The sequence below is a fragment of the Orbicella franksi genome, chromosome 4 (assembly GCF_964199315.1).
Source record: "Orbicella franksi chromosome 4, jaOrbFran1.1, whole genome shotgun sequence".
NCBI classification, from domain to species: Eukaryota; Metazoa; Cnidaria; class Anthozoa; order Scleractinia; family Merulinidae; genus Orbicella; species Orbicella franksi.
In genome coordinates this window covers 11,658,520-11,684,934 of record NC_138148.1, presented here as the reverse complement: position 1 = coordinate 11,684,934, position 26,415 = coordinate 11,658,520, and the positions used below count along the sequence as shown (strand labels likewise).

The 26,415-nt window shown below is 41.0% G+C and overlaps 1 protein-coding gene and 1 long non-coding RNA gene across 3 annotated transcripts; one reads left to right on the top strand and one right to left on the bottom strand.

The window, feature by feature from the left end:
• Nucleotides 1-4,315: 4,315 nt before the first annotated feature.
• On the bottom strand, nucleotides 4,316-5,850 carry LOC145483387 (uncharacterized). Its single transcript, XM_081461889.1, has one exon. It carries the CDS (start codon nucleotides 5,273-5,275, stop codon nucleotides 4,316-4,318), a length of 960 nt encoding a protein of 319 aa, XP_081318015.1. The 5' UTR covers nucleotides 5,276-5,850.
• Nucleotides 5,851-18,776: 12,926 nt separating this feature from the next.
• Nucleotides 18,777-25,662, top strand: LOC145484672 (uncharacterized). Of its 2 annotated transcripts, none has more exons than XR_014049055.1 (2): nucleotides 18,777-20,106; nucleotides 25,345-25,662. It is a non-coding gene; the product is annotated as an uncharacterized LOC145484672 (long non-coding RNA). The 2 variants fall into 2 exon arrangements; XR_014049054.1 differs by having other exon boundaries at nucleotides 25,107-25,662.
• The last annotated feature ends 753 nt before the right edge of the window (nucleotides 25,663-26,415 follow it).

Here is a 26,415-nt window from a genome sequence, read left to right as displayed (position 1 = left end):
TGAGGAATATGATATGAAATTTAATTAGGCCTCAAAGACAGAAAATATGGGCTGAGTGGGAGTTAGTGTAAGAGAATCACTGTTCCAGATTTTACTTTAAAGGTTTGTGGAAAGAAAGTTCAAAACGATGCTGTTTTGCTCCAAGATAGCGGGAAACTACTTAGAGCCACTGTTTTGCAGAACCTGGTGGGGATACTCCAAAGTAAAAAGGTTGGGGATTTGAATTAAACTCCTAAATGAGACCAATCTGGCTGTGGCTTAAACTTTATTTGACTGCAACGAATAGGGTACAATGACAGCATTTCTCTTTATATAATTAATTTTTTGTGTGCAACCCCAAAAAGTACTGATGACTAAAATTAGTGGTATCGGGCGGTACAGACGACTCAAACAATATCGAGAGTTCAATGAACACAGTCTTTATTCCTGAGCTTGACCACGAGGACTTCGTGTTACAACAACAACAACATGATCTGGGGAGCCCGGATGTAGTTTCCCTCAGGGAGGGCCTAGGTACAAGTGACAGGCCAACATCCCCCCTTCTTTGAAAGAAAAAAATAGTAATAATAAATAAAACAGAATAAAGTAGGCAAATTGGCCTTATATAAGATTCTGTTCTGACTGTTATCATGGAAGGTTCTGCAACCGTGCTGTTGTGCAGCGCAAACGTTAATGGCAGGCATTACTTGAGTTCAAAGTCTTTGAACCTAGTTGGTGGTTTAATGAGTCTTGTGCGTGTTCTCACTTCGGGTTGGTGATCCCTTGGCGGTTCTTGGATTGCATTTTTTTGTAGCAAGGGGTGTGTCGGTAGGCGGCTCACTTTGGCCCGTGTCTGGTGTGCTGGGTTCTTGTGGTTGTGGCGGGGAAGAGGTGTCGAGATCAGGGCCGCTGTTACTTGTGTCTGACGAGGGAGGTGGTTGCTGTTTAGGCTGATTAGTGGGCATGTTGAGCTCTGATCCTGGAGGATTGTAGTTATGTGCAAGACTGTGTCCTGGTCGAGGCAGGAGTGTAGGTGGAGTGCAGGGTGGTGTTGGGGGAGGAGGAGGTGCAGCACGCCTGATGTGTATCCGATTTCGTCGAATGGTACTGTGGGGCGTTTGTATGGTGTAAGATCTTGAGTGGCGTTTTTCAGCGACACGGCCATACACCCATGGGTTGCCTGGTTTGCTTGTCGGTGGTCGTGCATACACAAATTCACCAATGTTGATTATATTGTGCTCTGGACCCGCTGTCTTGTCATAGTGAGCTTTACTGGCGTTGCGTTTGGCCTTGATTTCTGCTGATACAGTGTCACGGTTGATTAACATGGGCTCGAGAAGGTGGTCAGGTGTTGGGAGCGTCGTGCGTGTCCGGCGGCTCACAATGCGTTGGGCCGGAGAGTAGGTGTGGCCCTTTGGTGGTGTGTTTCTGTAGTTGAGCAAGGCGATTTGGAAGTCATCTGATTTCTTTAGCATTGACTCCGATACTTTCACTGCTGCCTCTGCTCGACCGTTGCCTTGGGAGTGGTAGGGACTTGAGGTGGTATGTTTGAACCCGTACAGAGAGGCAAAGTCCATGTAATCCTTATTGGTGAATTGTGGTCCGTTGTCTGTGTGGCAGATACGTGGAACGCCAAACCTGGCAAAATGAGCTTTGGTTTTGTTGATGACTGATGTTCCCAAAGTGTCGTCAAGTTCATCCACTTCGATCCAGTCAGAAAAATGGCACACTGTTACAAGGTAGGCTTTCTGTCTGTGCATGAAGATGTCTTGGCTGATGATCTGCCATGGTAGTGTTGGAATCAGGAGTGATCTCATAGGTTCCTTTTGTTGACTTTGATTCATACTGTGCGCAGGTACTGCAGTTTTTGCACATATCGAAAACTGCTTGTCTCATCCCGGGCCAGAATAGTACTTCTCGTGCTATGCGTACATTTGACTCAGGACCAAAGTGGTTTGCATGGATTTTCAGCAGCATTTCAGCTTGCATGGACTGCGGTATCATAACTTGTGCGCCTTTGTAGATGAGGCCATTGTCAGTGGTTAGCTCGTCTCTTTAGGTCCAGTATGCTCGTAGTGGTTGTGGTAGCTGCTTTCTGTCATCTGGCCAGCCTTGGGCGATTGTGGCCATTAACTTGGAGAGGTGTTCATCCTTTTTGGTCTCGTCGCATAGGCGAGATTCGGTGGTTTCTGTGAGGCGAGGGTTGTGGGTTTCGGATTCCTCTGTGAGTTCGGTTCTGAATACTTCAAAGTCTGTGACCCTGGCATGTACTGGGGTAGGCAGTGCTGCTCTCGAAAGAGTGTCTGCCAGGTAGAGTGAGGTTCCTTTCTTGTATTTGATGGTGAAGCGGTATCTCTCCAGTCTCATTAGCATTTTCTGTAGCCGCGCTGGGGCTTTATCGAGAGGCTTTTTGCAGATGGTCTCAAGTGGCTGGTGGTCGGTGTGAACTTCTATGTCAGACTTGCCATAGAGCCAGTGGTCAAATTTTCCAAATGCGTTACAAATGGCCAGGCACTCTTTTTCGATTTGGGAGTATCGTTGCTCTGTTGTGTTGAGGCTGTTTGATGTGTATGCTACAGGTTGGAGGCGTCCTTCACTATTGGGCTAAAAGAAGAGCACCGCCCAGGCCTTCTTCACTTGCATCGACTTGAAGTGTGACCGGTTTACTGAGGTCATAGTATTGGAGCACTGGTGCAGTGGAAATGAGGTGTTTGGCTTTGTTAAATGCGTCATCTTGTACTTGTGCCCGCATAAAGGGGGTATCTGACTTGGTAAGTTGGGTGAGAGGTCGGATAATGGTGCTGAGGTTCGGACAATAGGGTGAGAGATAGTTGGCCATTCCTACGAATCGCTGAACACCTGCTTTGTTTCGGGGTGGGGCCATTGCTGAGATTGCTGCTATCTTGTCTGGGTCTGCTTGCATTCCTCGATCAGTTATGACATTGCCCATGAATTTGACTTGTTTTAGTTCGAACTGTAGTTTGCTCTGGTTTAATTTTATGTTCTTTTTTGAGCAGCGCTCCATAAGCGCGACAAGACGGCGGTCATGATCTTTCTCAACTTCTTGGTAGGTTGCTCCGTCTCCAAAGACAAGTATATCATCTGCGATGCATAATACTCCATCAAGGCCCTCTAGAGCTGACATGAGGCGCTTTTGAAATTCCTCGGGGGCGCTTGATATGCCAAATGGGAGGCGGAGCCATCGGTATCGCCCATAGGACATGTGCATTGTCGTCATCAGTGACGATTCTTCATCAAGGGGTACGTGTAGAAAACCTTCTCTGACATCAACTAGTGAGAAACATTTGGCATGGCAGAGTTTATGGAGTTGTTCAGACAGTGTTGGCATTTGATACACTGGTCTGAGAATACCTTTATTGACTGTTTGACTGGGGTCAATGCAGATTCTTGTCTTCTTTGGTGTCTCTTTAATGACTTCATTGGAGCACCACGAGGTGGGTTCCTCTACTTTCTTTATGATACCAGCTGCAGCGTATCTGTCAAGGGCTTCCTTTTCTTTGATGCGTTTCGCCACAGGGATTCGATGTATTGGCAATTGTACTGGTGACACGTCAGCTTTTACTTCGAAATGAACTTGGGGTCCCAGGCAGCCAAGACCTTCGAAGTTTTCAGGATACTGTTTGAGTATGTCTTCCTTTGTGAGTTTCCCGGGTGGGGCCAGGCGTCTTTTGGAAGGGATCATTATAGGTTTAGAAGGTGAGGGCGTTGCTGGGTCACCGTGTGGGCTGGCACCGTTGGGTTGGTCAGGGTGGCGGCCTTTTACTCCATTGAGTATACTGTTGGTTTGAGCTGTTGGGTTGCCTGGGTCTGGATTGGTTTGTGATGAGCTGGCTGGGTAGGCAGGGGCTCTCTTGCCTGACGAGTCTTTTACTGCCGATGTGAGTGAAAATATTTCGTGTGCCCTGATGGTGATGAGCCCCAGTGCCTCGCAGTCGGAGCCAGAGAGAAGGGCTGGTTTGTTCATCATGACATCTCTAGGAAGTATCTGGAATGTGAGCGATTCGTATCTTTTGTTTCTTTCGTACAGAAGGTCAATCTGCCCAAGTGGTTTCAGCGGCTGGGAGTCGCCATAGGGGTGTAGTAGGTAGGGTGATTTTCTAAGCTTCATGTTTGGCATGAGCCTGAGAAGAGTATCTTCAGATAAGGTATTGCAGGTGGCGGCGGTGTCTATCTGGAATGTCACTGGCGTGAATTTGTTCCCAGTTGCAGACATGGGCAGTGTAACAAAGTACTTTTTCTTTGCGTGGTTTGTATGGATGCTGTGTATTTGCCGTGTTTCCAGGGAGTAGCACTGTTCTTCGTTGTCATCAGTGTATTATTCCACAGGGTGGTGATCATTTGCCGTCTGCAGCAGATGTACGTTTAGTTCACGAGGGGGTTTTGGTTGGGACCGGCCGCGAGGTGCTCTGTGGCCTCGACCCCTGCCCGGAGCTTGCCATTGGGTAGTTCTCCGTGGTTGTTCTTGTTGAGGAGGACCTGTCTCGAGACAGACTCTGGAGAAGTGGTCGTTAATTCCACACTTAGTGCAGGTTTTACCATTTGCAGGGCATGTTTTCCAAGGGTGAGGTCCACGTAGGTCTCCGCACCAAAAGCAGGTTCCCGGTTCCCGCTTTAGTTTCATTTGTTTGTGGCTTATCCAATTTACTTGTTCCTCAATTCCTTTTGTGGCGTCTGTAATGAGTTTGTTGGCTTTTTGGGCTGACTCGAGGGCCTTGGCTTCGGCGACGACGTCTTGCATGTTCTTAGGCATTCCATCCGACTTTAAATGCGTTTTTAGTAACTCAGCTCTCATTGTGCCATCGTGCAAGCCAAAAACGAATTTGTCGCGGCACATTTCGTCCGTCAGTGCATTGTACGAGCACAGGCTGCCCGCCTGTCTGACCTTAACTTCCCATTCTTGAACAGATTCGTGTGGGCTTTGTTGAGTGTTCCAGAATTGAAATCTGTCTACCAGTAGGGAGCTTCCGATAGATCTAGTGTAATGAAGTCGTAATTTGTCCATCCAGATCCATGGTTTTTTCTGATCATCAGCTGTTATCTGGGGTTCGATTGTGTAACGGATCACCTGCAAAGCTTCGTCCGGCATTGACGATCGGAGCGCTGATATTTCCAGTAACGGTTTCTTGTAGTAATCTGCTCTCTCTGTCTCGGGATTTTTCGCCAAGTTTCTGTAGTCGGCTTGGATACAGTAGTCGTGGAATCTGAGTTCGAAGTTCTTGAAATTTTCTGACATATTCCCCCCGAGTTTCAATTCGGGTCGCTTGAGGTTCGCCATCGCTGTTTGACGAGTCGGCTGTGGTCGTTAAATTCGGTAAATGTACGTTTACTCTCCGCGAATGCTTCTCTTGTCGATTTATCGGATCGATCCCACCTCTGACACCATGTCGGGCGGTACAGACGACTCAAACAATATCGAGAGCTCAATGAACACAGTCTTTATTCCTGAGCTTGACCACGAGGACTTCGTGTTACAACAACAACAACATGATCTGGGGAGTCCGGATGTAGTTTCCCTCAGGGAGGGCCTAGGTACAAGTGACAGGCCAACAGTGGCACCCTAAGTAAAATTTGCACCCTTGTTAAGTGAGAAAAACATCATTACCCTTTTCACAAGGGAGTACCCCCTCCAACAGGGTGTGGAAAAGCAGTGAGTAAGTAAGTTAAGAGTGGCGAACGTTTTTGATAATTTATTTTTCAAGGACTTCCGATCAGCCAAAGACTTGTGGCTACTTACTGAAAAATTCAAACTATTCTAAAGGACTTCCAAATATTTCGTAAAAGATTTATGTACCTTTAGGAGCTTGTGAGAATTGCACTCTCAAGGAGGGTTGATTGTAAAATTACACAGTATAGATTATAATCAGCTGCAAGTGACTCACCCACATTTAAGTGTAATTAAGGAAATTGCACAGATAAATATGAGATGTATATTTTTACTTGGCTGTATGAAAATATGTCTGCCAGTAAAACTGGTTGTTTACAAATGGAATCTCGAGACATTATGTATTAAATTGGTTCACAAGGAATAACTAGTAGATTTACTATGAAGGAGTGTCAAACTATGAAATCAGCCAAACTCAAGCTAACTGAAGGTATGAAATGTTCCCCCTGATCTTTGATTATCTAGCAGTTTTGCAGTGAATTGATTGCATTTATGGTGTTTTTCATCAACTGGTTTGTTTTGGTAATTATGACTATGGTAAAATCAAACTGGCACTTACCAGTCTATGTGCTTTATTCAAAGCCTTAAAGAGCCAGTTCATTTAATAAATGATTCGGAGGAAGGCAATCACAGAGTGTAAATAGTTGAAAGCGAGCAGTTTACAATTCAACTATTGTACAAAATGTTGTTGCTACTAGTTGAAATAGTCATGATAGAAGTTCATGGTGCTTGTATGAATATAACCAAAGAATAGATGGAAGGTGCTGAATTCACTATTTGATGTTAAGTTCTCAAGACCACATTGTTGTTTTCAGTGAAGTTGACAGCAATAGTTCCAACAAATATAATACATGTACTTCTTTCTTTGTAATTTGTGTTATTAACTGCATGAACGCCAGTGTTGCTGTCCCTGCATTTTTCACGCTGTTCATTTTTTTGTAGCTTCAGATACTGTAACTGGTACTAAATCCAGAATGAATATAGTTGGCTGCAGTGCTGTATGTCTCTGTCAATTACCATGTGCAAGTAACTACATGACTGTATATCATTCCAGTTCTTATAGTGTATTTTAGTAGTCTCCATAGTCCAGTTGCCAATGTATGTGATACAAGCTCTCAATGATCTGCTATTTTATAAGAAGATATAACAAGTGTTAGCAGCAATTGTTTTTGTAAAGCTGTTGGCCCACCCTGACACCATACCTGTTCTGGATTCTTCACTTTATGTCTTCTAGATGACTTTTTGGCAATTTCCTGTATGTGATCTGGGTTCTCTGCTTTCCGTTTCCTCTTAGACTTTTTGTCAATTTCTCTTTCGTGTTCTGGGTTCGTAATTTTTTTTCTTGTGACAGTTTGTTTCTTTTTCTCCCTAATTGTTTCAATACTGTTGTACCTTTGCATGGAATTTTGACTCTCTCTCTCTCTTTCTAAAATCTGCACTAGCTCTTCTCTTTTTCATGTATTCTTTCATGCAACCTTGATAAGCTCTATATTCTTCCTGTTTATCAATTTTTTTTTATCTCAACTACAGTTTGATCACATGTTTTTTTGTTTGCTACCTGACAATTTCTCGTTTCTACCGTAGAAACATAATGAGTTTTACTTATGTGTCCAATGTAAATGTTTGAATGCGTATTCTCCTGTCACATTCACTGCTTGAACAACAGTAACAGGACATAACGTTTCAAATGACTCAGCAATATGAATTGACAGATTTAGGCAATTGGCCAGTGCTTGAGTTATAATTGCATCAGCCCATGTTCCCTGACATGACATATTGTTCAAATAGTCTTGCCAAGAATGATCAGTGTTACTCTCTATCAACTGTTCAAGGTTCTGCAGTAAAGTACTTGACTTAACGAGTACTTCCCGAGCACAGCCGAAGTACGCTCGATCTATCAATTCCATTTTCTTTGAAAAAAAAAAAAAAAAATGAACCATGACCGAGGATAACCATAAAAAACCTTTTATTGTTTAGGCTACAAACTGTAAGTGCTTACCTGGCAATGGCACGAAGGCTTTTTCTCACAACAATGAACGACTCCAGTCCAGAAACGTTCGCCAAGCCATTCGTGGGCTCAAACTTTACGAACCACTTTCCAACGTCGATACAGCTCCAGGAATAGCAAACACAGCCAACTTAAAGGAGTCACTTAACCAGTGGGCCAAGGGCGACACTTTACCATCGGTCTCGGCGAGCGTGAAGCTCAACTTCGCGAACACTCTTCTTTTGAGCCCGCGGTGGAATTAACCAAAAGATCAGCGTTTTGACACTACTCAATAGATAGGTAATTTTTGCACTCGTACAATCACTTGCATACGTGGTCCTGTGGTACTGCAAATGACTTGCTAGTTTACCCTATCATCAAGCGGTGGAGAGCTCAAATCCGCCGCCCGCTGGAAAATGTTTCGTTCTTCTTAATTCTTTTCTTTGTTATCTTTTTTCTTTCTCGGACACACTAATCATTTTCCTGTATATATATATATTGAAAAAATAGAAGTACTGACACCATAAATGAAATATACGCCGCAAACTGGCAAAAGTATATTAGGAGATTGGCCAAACTTAATTCACGGGTGAAAAACGTGCAGTTTTAAACTGTTTTAAGGTTATCATTGGCTTCTTTTTCACCCACCACTATTCTTAGCAACAAAGATGGCCACTTCTTTTGTTTATTACTCGCCAAAAACTATCACATGCACGTAAAAGCCTGAAATCGAAAAACAGTTTACAGGAATGGAACAATCGAGCAAGCGAACGAGTGCCATTCTTCACATCATATCTACAACTCGCTCTTGCGCATACGCGCAATTCACGAGTTAAAAGTGAGCCAAGCTTGCAATCGTGTTTGAAGCGACGGAATTCAAGGAGGCTTTCTGTTCTCTTTTTAACTCTAAATCACCTAACTTCAGCGAAGTGAAAACCTTTGTCTACGCTTCTATGAAGGTCCGATCTGTCAACACTAAAGAATACACTCTACCCCTCCTTCAGGATTAGTTTCTGAGCATGAACAGATATGCGGGCAAAAATTACGCCTGTGTTACTGGATGTCCGTGATTTACGGACATCCAGTAATTGCTGCTACCAGAGCGCTCCGTTTCGACGACCAAGTGACCAAAAGAAACGGAGGCTCTGGGGACAAGGGTGCATGTGGCATGCGTGCGTATGTACTAATACCAAAATCCCCGAACTAGTTTGTTCGGCATAGCAGAAACCACCTGGCTACAAATCAGTTTTTATTATAATATGTTATAAAACAATTATTGAACTTGAACCTTTGTAAATGTTAGCCTGGAGTAATTTGAACATTTTCCAAAAGGAAACCGGGAACACTATAAATGTGTGTCAGCATTATGAGCGGACATCCTTCAGCATACATGCATTCGACACTGTCTCAAAACTTCTACAGCGTAATAAAATTAAGTTTGCACCTCGATTCTTTTCAATCCTATTTATTTTGCACAAGCACTTGCAAGTCACAACAAACACATGTTTGTGAAGATCGCTCGGTATTTAGCGGCAGAAACGTCGAAGAAAGGTTAAGCAAAGACATTTCAGCGGTTTTATAAGTTTCAGCGTCCTCCAGAAGCGTCGAGTATGGTAGGTACGGTTGGATTGAGTTTTGACACAGTTAAGTTTGGCAAAGTTTTAGTTTATCGATAGTAGCTAACTCGAATTAAATAGGCAGCGAAATGGAAGCCGTGGGTAGCAAACATGTAGCGAACTCGATTGGCAGTGAAACCGGCAAGCTACACGAATTTGCATATTTCGTACTAGTACAATTCTCCTTCGCTGTATTTTTGTCATTCTTCTTTCAGTGCGATAATCTCTCGCCAATATAATAGAATCTAAGTAGTTTATTTTACTTTCCTTATATTTCACTATTGCTTTATTCGTTTTAAGTTTGTATAAATTGAGATATATTTCTTTGCTCAAAGAACGAAACCAGTGTGTGTGTAGAAGTGCCTTTTAGAAACCTGGCCGGATTATCGACCTCGTGCGTGTGGTTGCTTGTATATGAAATCCACAAATACATAGCTAAACCAGAAGAAGCAAGCGAAGCGAGCGCGAAGCAGGCGAGAGTGGGGACGGGCAAGTGAGCGAAGTGAGCCAACAAGTCTCCCGTTTTGCGCTGGCGCCCAGTTCTCTCGCGATTCTATCCGGTCGTTCAGTGATCGAATAAAAATACGAGAAAATAGAGAGCTGTGAACAGTCTAATACATAGCTAGTTCAACGACAATCTTAATCACCTTATTGTAGGACAGGTTTTATTTACTATTTGTTCTGGAAAGTGTTTATTTCGAGAACTCGATCCGTATAATTTCCGCAAATTTTTTGTCTGCGACTTGGGGGATCGTTTGAACTCACTAGTTAGAAGGCTACCGGCTTATCGCAAATTCGTGTCTTATATACCTTGACAATGTTGAGCTTTCCACTAGAAGCCAGAGTAGAATAAACAGGCCATGAAAATCTCTAGGTTTTAAGACCTTTTTACAGTAGCGGTGAAACCGAGATCCAATAACTCCTCGATGGCTCCCCCTTTCGATATGACTTCGCACCGATCAGTCCATTTCTTTCGTCTTTTTCTCGTTTCTGGACAAGTGTTATCGAGATAAAGGTATTGAATGAAGGGAAATACTTTCTCCTAAGCTTGCTGTTGTGCTATAGCCTCCAACAATGACATCTTCCTTGCATTCTGCAGCAGTTATCGCATCTTCATTTTTAGTTAGTTCAGAGTTATTTCATGTGTTTGAACTTTTTCATGATCAATAACACCAGTGATGACGTCATCAGGCCACGCCGTTAGTCATGTGACTAATACTGAAAAAATGCAAAGGCTCCCGGGAAAATAACTTTATCGGGAATTTTTTTCATTGATTTAATATTTTAAATTTAATCCTCATTACGCTATGCATAAATTTTGTTTCATTTCTAAAAGGTCAGATTTTGAGAGAATTTCAAAATATTGAAAAATTCGTAATTTTCTTTAAAAAGCATGATTTCGAAAAAGGAATGCATAGCTATGTTTCCAACGTTGGCTTTAATCTAAACGCCTCGAAAGAGGCTGGAATTGATGAAAAACTGCGTTTCCTTTACCATTTAAAGAAACCGGAAGTACGCCCGATATATATTGGAAGTTACCCTATCAGCGCGTGCGCAATTTACACTACCAGCACACTTCGGTAAGATCAAACAAAGCGACACTGAGTTAGCTGTTCCTCTTTGTTTCGCTCTTGCTTTTCTATTTTTCTCTTATTTTGTATTTTGCCTTTGCTTGTACTTTTTTTGTTATTCATTTGTAAGACACAAAGAAAAACATCTAAAATGTGAGCGAATTTGCAAGTTATTGAGTTTTTTATATTTTCCGCGCCCAGGCTGACGTAAGTAACCGGAAGTGAAATTTCACCTTCTTATTAGCAACGCGCGCGAGCGCACACACGAATCGGTTAATGGGCCCTTAAGGTCAACAACAATTAAAAAATCGAAAGTATAAAATGAAGCGACTCAAGTGAAACAGTTTCTTCAATTGCACGACCTCAAAAGAATCAAACGAGATAACAAGACATCCTTCTATACCAGGGTCGGGTTGTTCGAAAGCGGGTTAGCGCTAACCTAGGATTAAAAGTTAATCGAAGTATTACTTTTTTCGGTATAAGAATGTTTTTCTCTGCTTATATTTTGTGTAGCTAGTTTGATATTGTTCAAATTTAAAACTGAAGGACAAACAATACAAACAGAAAACCTCACCGAAAAGTTATAAAACTGAAATCAAAATTCTCGTCAATCCTCGGTTAACTTAATCAGGCTTTGAACAACCCGGCCCAGTTGCATTAGTTGTACGAGTCGTACGAATTGACAAAGCCCATTCTCTAATGAGATACAATTTCACCAGTTGCACGAATCGTACGAGTTGGCAAGGCCCCTTCCTTAAAAGTGTGTTGAAATATTATAAGTGTCTATAGTGAATGCAAATTCACCAAATGCACGAGTTGTACGAGTGGTGCAAGTTGACAAGACCCCTACCTTAAACGTGAGTGAAATATTCTAAGTGTCTATAATGAGATACAGTTCACCGGTTGCACGGGTTGTAGGAGTGGTGCAAATTGACAAGGCCCCTACCTTAAACGTGGGTTGAAATATTCTACGTGTCTGTAATCATTACGACTCTCATGATGAGATACAGTTCACCGGTTGAACGAGTTGTGCGAGTGGTGTAAGTTGACAAGATCCCTACCTTAAACTTGGGCTGAAATATTCTAAGTGTCCTTACTACGATTATCAGTTGAGTAAAGCGCGACGGAGTTTCGATGAGAAAGTTTTGGCCTTAAAATTACGATGTTGCCAAGGACAACTTTCCTCGTTTCCAATGGTAACAATATCGTCGCCTACGATTTGGCACGCTTTGCTGCTAATGAAATCAAAGGTCAACGTAACAACTAAGTTGCCACTGGAAACGGAGCCAGTTGCCCGTGACAACAACACGATTTAAACATTAAAACCTCCTTACCATACCAAACTTTCGTCGCGCCTTATTCAACTGATAATCGTAGTAATGACATACAAAGTTCCAAGTAGTGCTTTTTTTTATTTCAGTGAAAAGTACCACATTCATCACTTAAACCAATCGTACCAATTGTAAGCCTTATTTTACGACTTGTACGAGTCATACCACTTGAACGACTTGAATCATAGCCTTCACGACTTGAACAATTGGTGAGTATTGGATTGCCCTGTTACTAAGCCTTAATATTTCGCCCCGGTCAATCGTTTCGGAATCACGTGGTGCTATTTTTTATGATCTTTCTGGACAGGGATAAAATAGGTTTAAAATAGTGCGTCTATTTTAATACTATTTTATCCCTGTTTTATGATATTTTCAACCTGTTCACCAAGGTCTTTTCCTATTTGGCCCAATTTTATCCTCTGTTTTATGTCAATTTAATTTAAAGGCTATTTTCAACCTATTTTATTTTCAACTTCTTTCATTCATATACTTGAAACCTCTTCTAAAGCTAATTTACAGACGTTTTGACCAGCACTCTGGACTGTTTATTTTTGTTATTTTTTGTTTCAAAATGATAGGTTTAAAATTAGGTAAAAAAATTGTTTAAAATATTCCAGAAAAATAATTAAAAAATACAAAAACGTTGGGGGAAAAAATAGCAAATAAAATAGGTCTAAAACGGATCTAAAATTGGCATTATTTTCGTAACGGAACCAAGGGACACATGGCACACATCTGAAGTGATCGAAGAGGCGATCCTAAAAGTGAGAAATTTCTTGACCATAACCAGTACCCTGCTGAACCCTGACGATGGTACTGTAACTTGAGAATTGCACTGCTTCCTGTGTTTCACATTTTCCACTTTATGTTACAGAACCCACGGAGCATGGACAAAGTGTTGGAGAACCCACTAGACTTCCTTATATATGTGGGAGTCGGAAAGACGATCATCCTCGCATGCCTGATCATCTTTATCTTCGAATACTTCTACGATAAGGCGTCACTTTTAAATCCAGGTACCCAGATGGGAATTGGTACGTGTGGATTCATTGGCTTGATCGGTTTTGGCTTGGGAATTTGGAATGGGACCACTGGTATTGCTGTATGTTTGTTGGGAGGTTTTCTTTACAGCGCGAGCTACAGGCTCGAAGAGCGGTCCGGGTACCACAGAGAAATGTTAAGCCCCGCGAAGGCAGTAGGATACTAGAATAAAAGTACAATCAGAACCCACAGCTTAAAATCATTAATGGAAACTTTTATGGCGGTTTGCAAATGAATCTGAGGCGCCTCGAGTAGTTTAGGCATCACATACTTTCTCATTGATTTCTTCTTTTATCCAGCTAATCACTGCTCTGGATTGCATGGACTATTAAATAACTGACTGTAGTACTGAAGTTTGATTTCTTACATTCACCTTGGGGAATCTTTGAAAACTACTTTTGATGCATTGTCACTGTTCACCAAACGACTCATCAGAAGCATTATGTAATGACAGTAATTTCTTCTTATAGCATATAAGGTTATTGTGTACAGTTGAACCTGTATATAACGGCCCTGTATTAAGCGGCCGCCCTCTATTAAGCAGCCAGTTTTCAAAGTCCCGACTTTCGCTCATACAAACGCCGTATTTGTTACCTATGTTAGGCCGCCAACGTTATTAAGCGGCCGCGGCCACCCTGTAGCAGTCTTATGATTGTCTTTCTTTGTCATTGTTACCTGTAGTAAGCGGCCACCCTGAACGTAAAATCTATGAAATTGAACGTAACAACTATGAAATGACGGAATGAGATATTTTGTTGTGAACTGTAAGCCGTAATACAGTACTGTATACCGTAAAAGAGTAGAGGACAATTTAATGCACAGTACTTTTACACAATGTTACGGATTATACCTTTCAGATACATGTTGGCTCTGAACCTTGTTTAAGGTATTGATCGCTTGAAAGAGTGTTGATTGTCCTATTGTTTTCTTGCATGAAGTGTTTTCGTAGATACGCCATTAAAATTGACATTAGACCACGCCCTGTGAGTATTTTTAGTGATCCTGTATTAAGCGGCCACCAGTATTAAGCGGCCAGTTCCTCAATTCCCGAGAGTGGCCGTTACATACAGGTTCAACTGTATTTCTAATCTGAGAATCAAGAGTAATTTTCCTTCTCAAGGGTACTAGATTTGCTGGTGATAATGTTCTACATACCTCTTACTAACCTCGTCTTCTCGGTCCGTACTGTAAGTTACGGACCGAGATTTTTCCCCTTTGATTTATGGCCCAAGCGGGAAGCGCACGGGCCATAAATCGAAGGGAAAAACGAGGATCCGTAACTTACAATACGGACCGAGAAGACGAGGCAAGTAAAATATTTATTATATCTCTACTGTTTGTCTGACGGGTTGGGGAATGATTTCTATTCGCGCAGAACGGCTTCAAATTTCTGACGCACCTCGAAAGCAAAACGAGGCAATTTGAAATCGTTGTGAAGTCCTTAGGACGTTTTAATGCACAATTAAAAGTAAACGAAAGTTCTAAACTTTTACTTGCTACAAAAGTTAAGAACACTTGGCGATAAATCACGACAAATTTTGACAACAAAAACAGCTTTAAATTTTAGCGGGCCGTACAAGAGAGTACGGCCCGCTAAATTGACCAATCACAGCGCGCATACTGAGAGGTATAATAATAGCAAATTAAGCAAGCAAAGCAACCAACAAACTTTAACTAGTAGCCTCTTAATTAATAGTATGTTTCAGACAACAGTGGGATTCCCAAAAGAAAGTGCCGAGTGTCTTCTAATAATAGTTCCTACAGAACAATTTACAACTATTAGCTTAATATTTTAATCAACAGAATAGTCAACGAGGCACTGCTGAGTCTTTGTTTAGCTTGTGGAGTTAAATACAGTTGTACAAGTTAGTACTATAGTACAAGGAAGGTGTAAGAATTACAACACACAGTGTTTGTATTCCAGCTTAACCTAACTGGTACCACAATACTCAAGCAAATATGATATATATATAACAAATTAACGTCAGTTTTTCATGCATCTGGCCTGTTACTGACCATGGAAAACAAAACATATAAATTTAGGTATTTTAGTTTTGAGGATGTAATCTATTATTCGCAAAAAAATATCTTATTATTAAAATATCTTTATGTTGATCTTCTCAGTGTGTTATTGTTATTGGGATGTAAATGCCAAGAGGGAGGGGTTACCAAGGTGATGCACAATCCAAACAACTTCATTTCATATTTTTCACCTTTTCTTAACGAGGGAGTTTGTACAGGCTACTGGGACATGTTTTCTTGGCCGTAACACATGGTTTAGCGTTCAAGCATAATTCGTATTAGAAGAAGTTATGGCTAAAAACTTGTACATTTAATATCTACCACTAGTAGCCTTAATAAGGGACTGTTTAAGTAAACGTGTGCTTCTTGGATTTTTGCGATCACTTTATAAACAAAAGGTATTGCAACAAAAGCTAAACGTAAACTAATATTACGCTGATAACAACCTTTCCGTGAAGGAAGTATGAAATTATACATGTAAAGCTAGCTTCAAGCCAGTGAGTTTCTTAGGCTATAAGTTTTACCAATCTTGCTTAATGCAGGTTTTCTTAGACCTCTAAAGCAGAATTATAACTTTATTACATTACATATTTTATTCCAAATGTTACATTCAATTCCTTTACAGATATATTCAAAATATCAAAAGTAACTCCTGTTGACAAGGGAGGCGACGCAACCGACCCAGCGAATTATCGACCAATTGCAACTTTATCAGTTTTTTTTCAGCGCAGACAGACGCTCACCGCCTAAGCAGCAAAAGGCAGTTTAAGCAACAACGAAAACAACGCCAAGGACAACATATTCAACGACCTTATATTTATATTTAACCTGGCCGTCGTAGTTTACGTTCTCTCGAAAATGCAGTGGCCGTCGGTTCACGTTGTTGTTTTGTAAAGAACGGCAAAAGAATGAACAAAATATTAGAGCAGACGTTTACACAGCCACTGTACACGTTACCGTTGCTGTTGAGGTTTCGAATGAAAGGCAAAATAATGAACAGCCAAACGAGCACAAAGCAAACGAAAGCCTAGCAGAACGAAAAGACGGCCCAGGGTGCAGAAAACGTTTTCGCTATGAAACGTCTTTTGAAGATAAAAACATATAAAATGACTACTCACCACATTTCCCGCCATTTCGTCTCAGGCAGTTGTGAGAAATTCGCTTGGGTTGTCCACACATCGCGCGAGTAACTCCCGCTGAGAGACTGGGTACCATGTCTAAAAATAACTTAAGAGGGATTACCTTGGGTAAAAGTCCTATATGGGGGATTCACTTCCTTACCTTGCTCTTCTCTTGCCCCGGGATATCACTTCAAATAAGGAAACTCTGGGAAGAAAGAAACAAAACAGGAAAGATCGTACTAAAGTAGTCATCCTAAGCGACGATGAGACCAATGGCGTGGTAAAACGATGTTAAGTTCGCAGATTATTGCAATCAGGCAACGAACGTAAAGAGATCATTGTAGACAAAACAACAGCAGATATATATGTTCTTGAAATATACTGGCTAGAAGCACAAGTTTTTTTCTGCTCTCCTCTTTGGCAACACACTTTACTCTCACAGTGCCTCTCTCCACCCAGGTGTATAAATGGGTACCGGAGAACGTAATGCTGGGGGTAACCCTGCGATGGACTAGCATCCAATCCAGGGGGGAGTAGAAATACTCCTAGTCGCTTCATGCTACAGAAACCGGGATAAGCTCCGGCCTTGTGGGCCACTTGGCCCGTATGCGGACTTTACCTTTTTACTTTTACCATCTGCAGTTATTTATTTCGATGTTGTTAATAATTAAAATAATCCAACATCTAAGGTAAATTTCGTAATTTATTGGCAATTGAGCCTTTATTCTGACTTGACTGATTGAATGAACCGCAAATTACGAGTGAGCGACAACAGATTGTCAATTTTTGAATACTGATAATGATGATGATGATGATGATGATGATGATGATGATAAGAGTTTTATTTCTGCTGAAAAACAAAACGATCAGTGAATTCAACAGAAACGGTGCCCTATATATTCTACAGTTCGGCAAACACGATGTCATTGGACAAATTTGTTAGATCGTTTAGCTTAAGCCTTATGAAACACTTACGTAAATGCAAACGAAACAGCTTAGCAAGCAATAACAACACGGCCAATTCTCAAAAAAGTATAGTTGGATTCTAAAAGGCTATGGTTTCTGGGGAGACCCTAAAAGCCGGGATGACGGAAGGGTGGAACGGTGGAATAACGGAACGGCGGAATAGCGGAACGGCGGAAAATCATCCGAAATCCTTAAAGACGGAATTAACTAAATTATCTTTGCTAGTAATGTTTAATATCTTGCTGGAGTATAATATCTTATTTAATATAATGTGGTTAGAGTTCTCGAAGATATTAGCTAATTTTATCTACTTAAAATTCGAGAGGAAATAAAATATATGTAATGTAATTCGGGAAATGTGCATCCAGCGGACTGTGGGCGTTGTGAATACAAAACAACTTTGGATGATAATGCACTGGCTCCGACTTGATGGATATCCTTAACTCCCCATAACGATTAAATATTGGCCTGAGTCCCAGTCGTGAAGGAACAAAGTCCCAAGGTGGTGGAAGAAGTACTTCTGCTTCGCCTTTCTGGGGTTTGGGACGGATGTTTTGCTGACACCCTTAATATCTGTAGACCCTCGAGTTCCGTATTTTAGGATTTCGGGGGACTTTCAGTCATTCCGTCTTTTAAGATTTTGGGTGATTTTCTGCTGTTGCGTTACTCCGTCTTTTAGGATCTCGGGTGATTTTCCGCCGTTCCGCCGCTCCGCCGTTCCATCATTCCAGCTTTTAGGGTCGCCAATGATCTCTCGCTATTGAGAGTCATCAATCATATTGGAAGCGTTTAAATTACACGACCTTTGACGCGGATGCACTGCTTTCGAGTTCCCTAGACAACGGAAAAATATCATATCATAAAGAAGACATCAGGGCTAACCATACACGCCAGCCATCTCGTAAAAATGTGGCTGACGTTTTGCAAAAATGAAAAAAAACATCCGAAGCGACTACAGTAGAAGAAGAGTTTCTCAAAAAAATAACTGCTCCGACCGCCGGTTCGAATTAACATTTGAAAACATACGGTTTTATTTGAATATTATAAATACATTATTGTAATCTCTCAGATGTTTGGGTTTCTTGTAAATGATTATTTCACAACTGAGTGGCAGAGAAACGTTAGAGAAATTGTACGCGAAGTGATCAAGTGCTTACACGAAGTCTCGTTTTGACGCTGCTGCACAGCTTAGGGTTGTTTTCCTCTTTGCTCAAGTTTGAGGCCTTCAGGTTTTCATAAAAGAGACTACGGCTTCACAGCTTTCAGTTGCATTCCTCTTTGCTCAAGTTAAAGCCAAGAGAAATTTTTCAAGCCATCAGGAATGTATAAACCATGGGGAATTTTACAGACGAATTTCTCTTTTTCCCCAAAGTTAGTTGGAATACATCATTTCTTCTCAGGCTGGTCAATAAAAATAACACTCACCTTTCGCCTTTTTTTGAGGAAAAATCGGGCCCGAAACGCGGTAGAACAAAGAGATGTTTTCTAGAGCGAAAAAAGAGACAGCTGATCAACAGTTACAGCTGGATAGGGTATGGGGGTTTCCCTTATTGACGTCATTGCAAGACTGAATTTGAACTGTGCTGTGCTTTATTTATAACGAGCGGCCACGCGAAACATGTCTTGTCTAGTTTTTATGACAAAAACTTCATGCTCGGCTAAACAGCTTAGAATTTGAATAACCGCTATTAACCGTGGCTGCTCGTTATAAATTAGCCACAACACATAAATAAGGGGGGTTCTGTGACACTTTTTAATTTTACCAAATAAGACCCCCAGAGGTTATTCATTTTTTTATGAAATGGATAACCTCTGGGGGTCTTATTTTGTAAAATTAAGAGGTGTCCTAGGACCCCCCTTATATAAGTGTCTGATGAAGTTTTTTGATCGTTTAGCTGACGCCTTATGAAACACTTAAGCAAATGCAAACGAAACAGCTAAGAAAGCAATAACAACACGGCCGGTTCTCAAAAAAAGTATAGTTGCATTCTAAAAAGCTATGGTTCCTGAGACGAACCTAAAAGCCGGAATGATGGAACGGTGGAACAGCGGAACGGCGGAATGACGAAATGATGGAACAGCAGAAAATCACCCGAAATCCTAATAGCCGGAATTAACTAAATTATCTTTGCTAGCAATGTTTAATATCTTTTTGGAGTATAATATCATATATAACATAATGTTGTTAGAGTTCTCGAAGATATTAGCTGATTTTAGCTACTGAAAATTCGAGAGGAAATAAAGTATATGTATATGTAATGTAACTCGGAAGATATGCATCCAGCGGACTGTGGGAGTTGTGAATGCAAGACAACTTTGGCCTGAGTTCCAGTCGTGCAACAACAAAGTCCTAAGGTGGTGGAGGAACTACTTCTGCTTCGCCTTTCTGGGTTTGGGACGAATGTTTTGCCGACATCCATAACATCTGTAGACCCTCGAGTTCCGGCTTCAAGGATTTTGGGAGATTTTCCGTCATTCCGTCTTTTAGGATTTCGGGTGAATTTTCGCCGTTCCGCCGTTTCGTCACGATTCCTTGATTCCTCCGTTCCGTCAATCCAGCTTTTAGGGTCGCCAATGGTTTCTCGCTATTGAAAGTCATCAATCATATTAGAACTGTTTATATTATACGAACTTTGAAGCGCATGCTCTGCTTTCGAGTTCCCTAGACAACGGAACAACAGACATCATTCAAATTTGCATACAGACAATCTTCGTTCGAACAACTTATACACCTCGACTACTTCACTCTGGTTACTTTTTTGTTGGTGTTTGGTGGCGAGGAGACAAAGGTAACCTCTTTATTTTTTAATTCCTTTATTCATAAACTCTCATCCTACTCTATAACTAGGTTGTATATACGCCTGATAGACAGAGAATTCTTCCTTTGTACTTTCGCTTTTGTGCTGAGATGCTACGACAATTTTCGCCGAGGCTAAACATAATGTTTCTTTAACATTCCCTGGAGGGAAACTTTGAAGTTGTAGCTAGTTGTGTAACGCTGCTATATCCAGATGTATCCGGCTTAACCAATAAAGAAGCCTCAACTGTGCTCTGTTCTGTTGTAAAGCACACAGGAAAGAAGTGTAGGCGGGAAAACGGGCTAAAGGTAGTCGATTGTGTAGTCGAGTGTTCCTCTCTACTTCTTGAGTGCTTTGACACTTCCTAAGTGCTTTGAAACAGAACAGAGCACAGTCGACGCTTATTTATTTGCTTCAGAATGCATTAATTTCCCCATGCATTTGGCTGAATTTTCAACCAAACTTTATTTTCCAAACGAGGAAAAGTGGCGGCAGCGAGCATCTCTTCTCTGATAAAGCACGCTAAAATAATCCGATCACAATCCTTCTTAGAATTGTTCAAATAATTTGATTGGCTAACGAGTCAAAAGCTGACAATGCTCAACTTTCGGTTTCGAGTGGCCTTCGAGAGAAGGACAATCGCTTCAAACTTCGCGTTTTAGTTTGATTTGAAAATAAGGTTCTAACAGGAATCCGGCAGTACTGCAGCCTATGAAGACGTGCACTTTTCCAATGGAAATCAGTAGAAACAGAGAGTTCAAAGCTTGCGGATGAAAATGCAAAATGCTGAGTTGTATTTGAAAGGAACTACAGTTATTTAAGCTTTCGGCTTACAGCAAGATTTCCCGAACTGGCGACAAATTTGAAAGACTAAACTGCTCCTCCTGGTTCTACTCCGAGTACAGGAGAGAATATCAGAGCAAGCTTTTAGCTGGTTACTCGTCGGGTGAGTGTTGTAATTGTTGAGTTTTACTTCGCCAAGATGACCAGAGATCGATCTTAAGCGAACAAGCGTAATTACACTCCCCATGTAAGTGTTTTACAAAAATAAAGCTCCTCACCATAAACAGGGATAGCTCAAGTGGTGTTTTCTGTTGTTTTTACTTCTTAAGTATAACTTCAGCCTTTGTAACTAGATATAATGTCTTTTATCGAAGCATTCGCTAGGTTGAGAATTTGTTTATTTCGCTACTTGTTTTCTGGGAACTCAACAAAACACCTCCGTTGTTGTGTCGTTAACAATGGCCTCCAGGCAGCTATGTTTACCGCAGACAAAGAGCTCGTTTCCATTACGTTTGCTGATTCACAGGGAAAGTGTAATTCGGGTCAAATTTGTGAAAATTGCGAAGCAAAAAAATTCAAATTAAGCTTACTGTGCATCTGTTCTTTGATAAAGCACGCTGTTTCGCCAAGCAAAGCGTGCTTTATATGCAAACCTTATTATAATATGTTATAAAACAATTATTGAACTTGAACATATGTAAAATTTAGCCTGGAGTAATTTGAAGCTTTCCCAAAAGAAACCTGGGAACGCTATAAATGTGTGTCAGCATTATAAGCGCGACATCGTTCAGCATACATGCATTCGACACTGTCTTACAACTTCTACAATCTAATGAATAAAGTTTGCACTTCGATTCTTTTCAATTCTTTTTAATTTTCCCACCCCCACTTGCAAGTCACAACAAACACACGTTTGTGAAAATCGCTCAGTATTTAGCGGCAGAATGGTCGAAGAAAAGTTAAGCACAGACATTTCAGCTGTTTCATAGGTTTCAGTGGTGATCGCTCATTTATGCGGTATCGAAGGAGCGTCCTCCAGAAGCGTCGAGTATGGTAGGTACGGTTGGATTAAGTTTTGACACAGTTTGTTTCGCAAAGTTTTAGTTTATCGATAGTAGCTAACTCGAATTAAATAGGCAGCGAATTGGAAGTTGTGTGTAGTGAACGTGTAGCGAACACGAACGTAACGAACTCGATATGATTGGTAGCGAAACCGGCAAGTAACACAAATTTGCATATTTCGTTCTAGTATTAAAATTATCGAAAATTCGCCTACAAAATCTTGACAAAAGTTTCAATGCAGTGTCAGTAAATGAATACAATTCTTCTTCACTTTGTTTTTGTCATTCTTCTTTTAGCGAGACAATCTCCTGTCGATATGGTAGAATCTAAATCATTTATTTTACTTTCTTTGTACATTTATTAAAACTTGATTCGTTTTAATTTTGCAGATGAAATATATTTCGTTGCTCAAAGAACAAAACAGTTGTGAAACCAGAAACTGCAAGTGACTGCAAGTGACCGATAAAGCAGGATCGCAACACTGGACAGCTGTTTTGTCCTTCTTGAGACTCATCAGCACCTTGTAGCGAAGATATGTAACCAGTCCAACAGCCAACGCACATAAATTGCAAAATGACTCGTTCACCATATCAAGCTCCGTACTTTGAACTCACCTGCGCCCTGAAACACGCGTCGCCACATCACGTGTTTTGAGGCGTAAGGATCCGATCCGATACGCTGCGTTTTAAAGAATGGAGCTGGCCATGCGGTTAAATGTTTAGGCTGGCCTTGTCCAGCCACATAATTAATATTTTGCTTTTCGAGACACCCATCGAGACATTTTGTCTCCTTGCGCCCCAAAACACGTGATGTGGCAACGCATGTTTCGGGGCGCAAGTGAGTTCAAAGTACGGAACTTGATATAGTGAACGAATTATCATTTTGCATTTATGAGCGTTGGCTGTTGGGCTGGCGTTACATATCTTCGTTACACAGTGCTCATGAGTCCCAAGAAGGACGAAACAGCCTTGCAGTCTATTCTCTGTCTTAAAACAATTGTGTATACGGAAGGGCCTTGAGAAACTTGGCCGGATTATCGACCTCGTGCGTGTGGTTGCTTGTATATGAAATCCACAAATACATAGCTAGACTGTTCGCAACCTATCTATTTTTCACTCGATCCGCCAGTTTAATTTGCCGTGTCATGATTTCCGCATTATTTTGTCTGGTACTCGGGGAATCGTTTGAATTCACTAGTTAGCAGGCTACGGCTTATTGCAAATTCGCGTCTTATCTACCTTGACAATGTCGAGATTTCCACCAGAGGCCAGAGTTGAATTAACAGGCCATGAAAATCTCTAGTTTTTAAGACCTTTTTACAGTAGCGGTGAGACCGAGATCGAAGAAGTCCTCGATGCCTCCCTCTGTCGATATGACTTCGCACAGATCAGCCCACTTCTTTCGTCTTTTTCTCGTTTCTGGGCGAGTGTCATCGAGATATTGAATAAGGGAGAATACTCTCTCCTTAGCTTGCTGTAGTGCTACAGCCTCCAACAATGATATCTTTCTTGCACTCTGCAACAGTTGTCGCATTTTCGCTTATGTTCGAATGCTTATGCTTATGCTTATGTTCGCTTATGTTCTCTGCCGAGAACAATATTTAAAAAACACGCGAAATGTGGAATTTTGATTGAATGGAAGGCCAACAAAAATTTAAAAAATAGAAAGTATAAAATGAAGTGACTCAAGTGAAACAGTTTCTTCAGTTTCACGACTTTAAAAGAATCAAATGAGTTAACAAGACTCCTTGCAGTTCAATTCACCAGTCGGCACGAGTTGTACGAGTCGTACGAGTTGACGAGGCCCCTTCCTTAAACTTGGGCTGAAATACTCTTAAGTGTCCATACTACGATTATCAGTTGAGTAAGGCGTGACAGAGTTTTGGTGAGGAAGGTTTGGCCTTAAAATTACGGTGTTGCCACGGATAAATTTCCTTGTTTCCAATAGTAACAATATCGTCGCCTACAATTTCGCGCGCTTTGCTTCTCATGACTTCAAAGACCAACAAGTTGCCATTGGAAACGAAGCCAGTTGCCCGTGACAACAACACGATAAAAACGTTAAAACCTGGTTACCAAACTTCCGGCGCGCCTTACTCAACTAATAATCGTGGTAATGATATGCAAAGTTCCAAGTAATACTTTTTTTTATTTCACTGAAAAGTACCACATTCATCACTTAACTCAATCGTACCAATTGTTAGCTTTATTTTACGACTCGTACGAGTCGTACCACTCGAACGACTTGAATCATAACCTTCACGACTTGAACAGGTCGTGAGTATTGGACTTCCAATGCCGAGGTCTCAATGTAAAGCCATCCATTTCATTACCGATAGCCTGAGTAAAAAGCACTTACAAAAAGAATTTAGGCTTGAATCGAACGGAATTCGAACCCTATGGCCGGTATCGCAGAGGTCATGGAATCGAATCTCGTTCAAGCCTGAATTTTTTTCAGGCTTTAATTTCACAACTGGCTAAGTTGTGTGTATAACTGCATGATCAATCATGTCGTCACATCTTATTACTATTTTTCTGAAATCTTTTTATCTATTTTTAATCTATTTAGTTGTTATTTGTATGCGATTTTCACTTAAATACTATTTCAATCCCATTTGTTAACAAATGTGCCACTCACAACCCTATTTTATAGCGATTTTAAACCAGCTTTTCTCCTTCTTTTTTTATGATCTTTCTGGGCAGGGATAAAATAGGTTTATAACATACTGTAGCCTCAGGGAAGCGCCCGTTCTGATTGGCTTATACGCTCGATCCATTTGACCATGGGTTGCACGCTCGCGTCAGTTTGTTCATTTATACCTGTTCTCGGCAAAAATTCCTCTGTTCCAAAAACGTCCAATTTGAGAGTTTTACTGAGCTCTAATAAAGGAAGTGTTATCAAATATTGGTAGCCTCTGGTGAATTATTTCAGTCGGCCCGAGTTTTAGTTTTGCTCGAACGTGATTTGAACTCTTGAAGGAACACGCGCTTAAAGGAACGACTGCATCGTGCACAAATATAAGCCTACATTTCTAAAATTTTTTCTTTAGCCTCAGTTTTCTGTTCAGTTAAGCTTATTTTACCAAATAACGAACGTAACAGAGATCATTTGTTTAAAGCTATTCATGCTTTCAATTTCAACCTTAGACGCACAACCTATCAATTTAAAACGAAGTGGAAAGGAAAACGTAACCCACAAACGTGCTACTGAAGCAGGGCATCTCAAATTAAACAGCTCAAAGGCCAGGGTGTTGTCGAAGAGGCTCCCCTGAATGTGAGAAATTTCTTGACCATACTGCAGGTACCCTGCTGAACGTTAATGATGATATTTTGGGAACTGTACTGCATGCTTCCTGTGTTTCACATTTTTCACTTTATGTTGCAGAACCGAAGGAACATAGACAAAATGTTGGAGAGCCTACTACGCTTCCTTAGGTCGCGGACCGTGCCAGAGTTCATTATGGGAGTCGTATGGACGATCATCATCGTACACCTGTTCATGGCCGTCTTCGAATTCGTGTTCTGGCGGGTGTCACTTATAAACCCAGGTGCCCTGATAGGACTTGGTGTGGCTGGATGCATTGGCGCGCTTGGTTCTGCCTTGGGGCATTGGAATAGGACCACTGGTATTGCTGTATGTTTGCTGGGAGGTTGTATTGGCAGCAGGATATACAGGTTCGCAGATGGGCCCAGGTATCAACAGGTATATTAAACTGAAAGCAATACAGTAAAAATAGAATAACAGTACAATTAGAACCTACAGATGTAAATCATTAATAGAAACATTCATGGCCGTTTGAAAAATGAATCTGAGGCGCCTCGAGTAATTTAGGCATCGCATTACTTGCTGACTAGCATATTAAACAAGCAAAGCAGCCAATCACATCACAGAAAAGCTGACAAACCAGTAGCCTCTTAATTAATGGTATGTTTCAGACAACAGAGTATTTCCCAAAATAAAGTGCCGAGTGTCTTGTAATAATTGGAAATAGTTCCTACGGATTTACGACTACTAGCTTAATATTTTAATAGTTAAGGAGGCACTGCTCAGTCATTGTTTAGCTTGTAGAGTTTAACACATTTGTACAAGTTAGTGCTTTAGTACAAGGAAGGTGTAAGAATTAGAACACTAGGTCTTGGTATTCCTGTTGATACTTCAATACTCTAGCAAATATGATACATATCTAACAAATTAAGGCAAGTTTTAATTTCATGCATCTGTTCTGTTATTGATCATGAGTTTCGTCATAACATTGCCAAAGTAGCTGTGGATCCAGGAGGCAATAGTGTTTTAGTTCTGAGGATGTTATCTATTACCCTAACAGCAAAGTATCTTAATGTTGATGTTCTCAGTCTGTTATTGCTATTGGGATGTAAATGCCATGAGGGGTTATCAAGGCGATGCACAGTCCAAACAACTACTTTCATATAAGCTTGTCTTCATTTCATATTTTCA

Bases quoted from the DNA above. Each gene is read 5' to 3' on its own strand.
- LOC145483387 (XM_081461889.1), bottom strand. From the start codon at position 5,275: ATGGCGAACCTCAAGCGACCCGAATTGAAACTCGGGGGGAATATGTCA.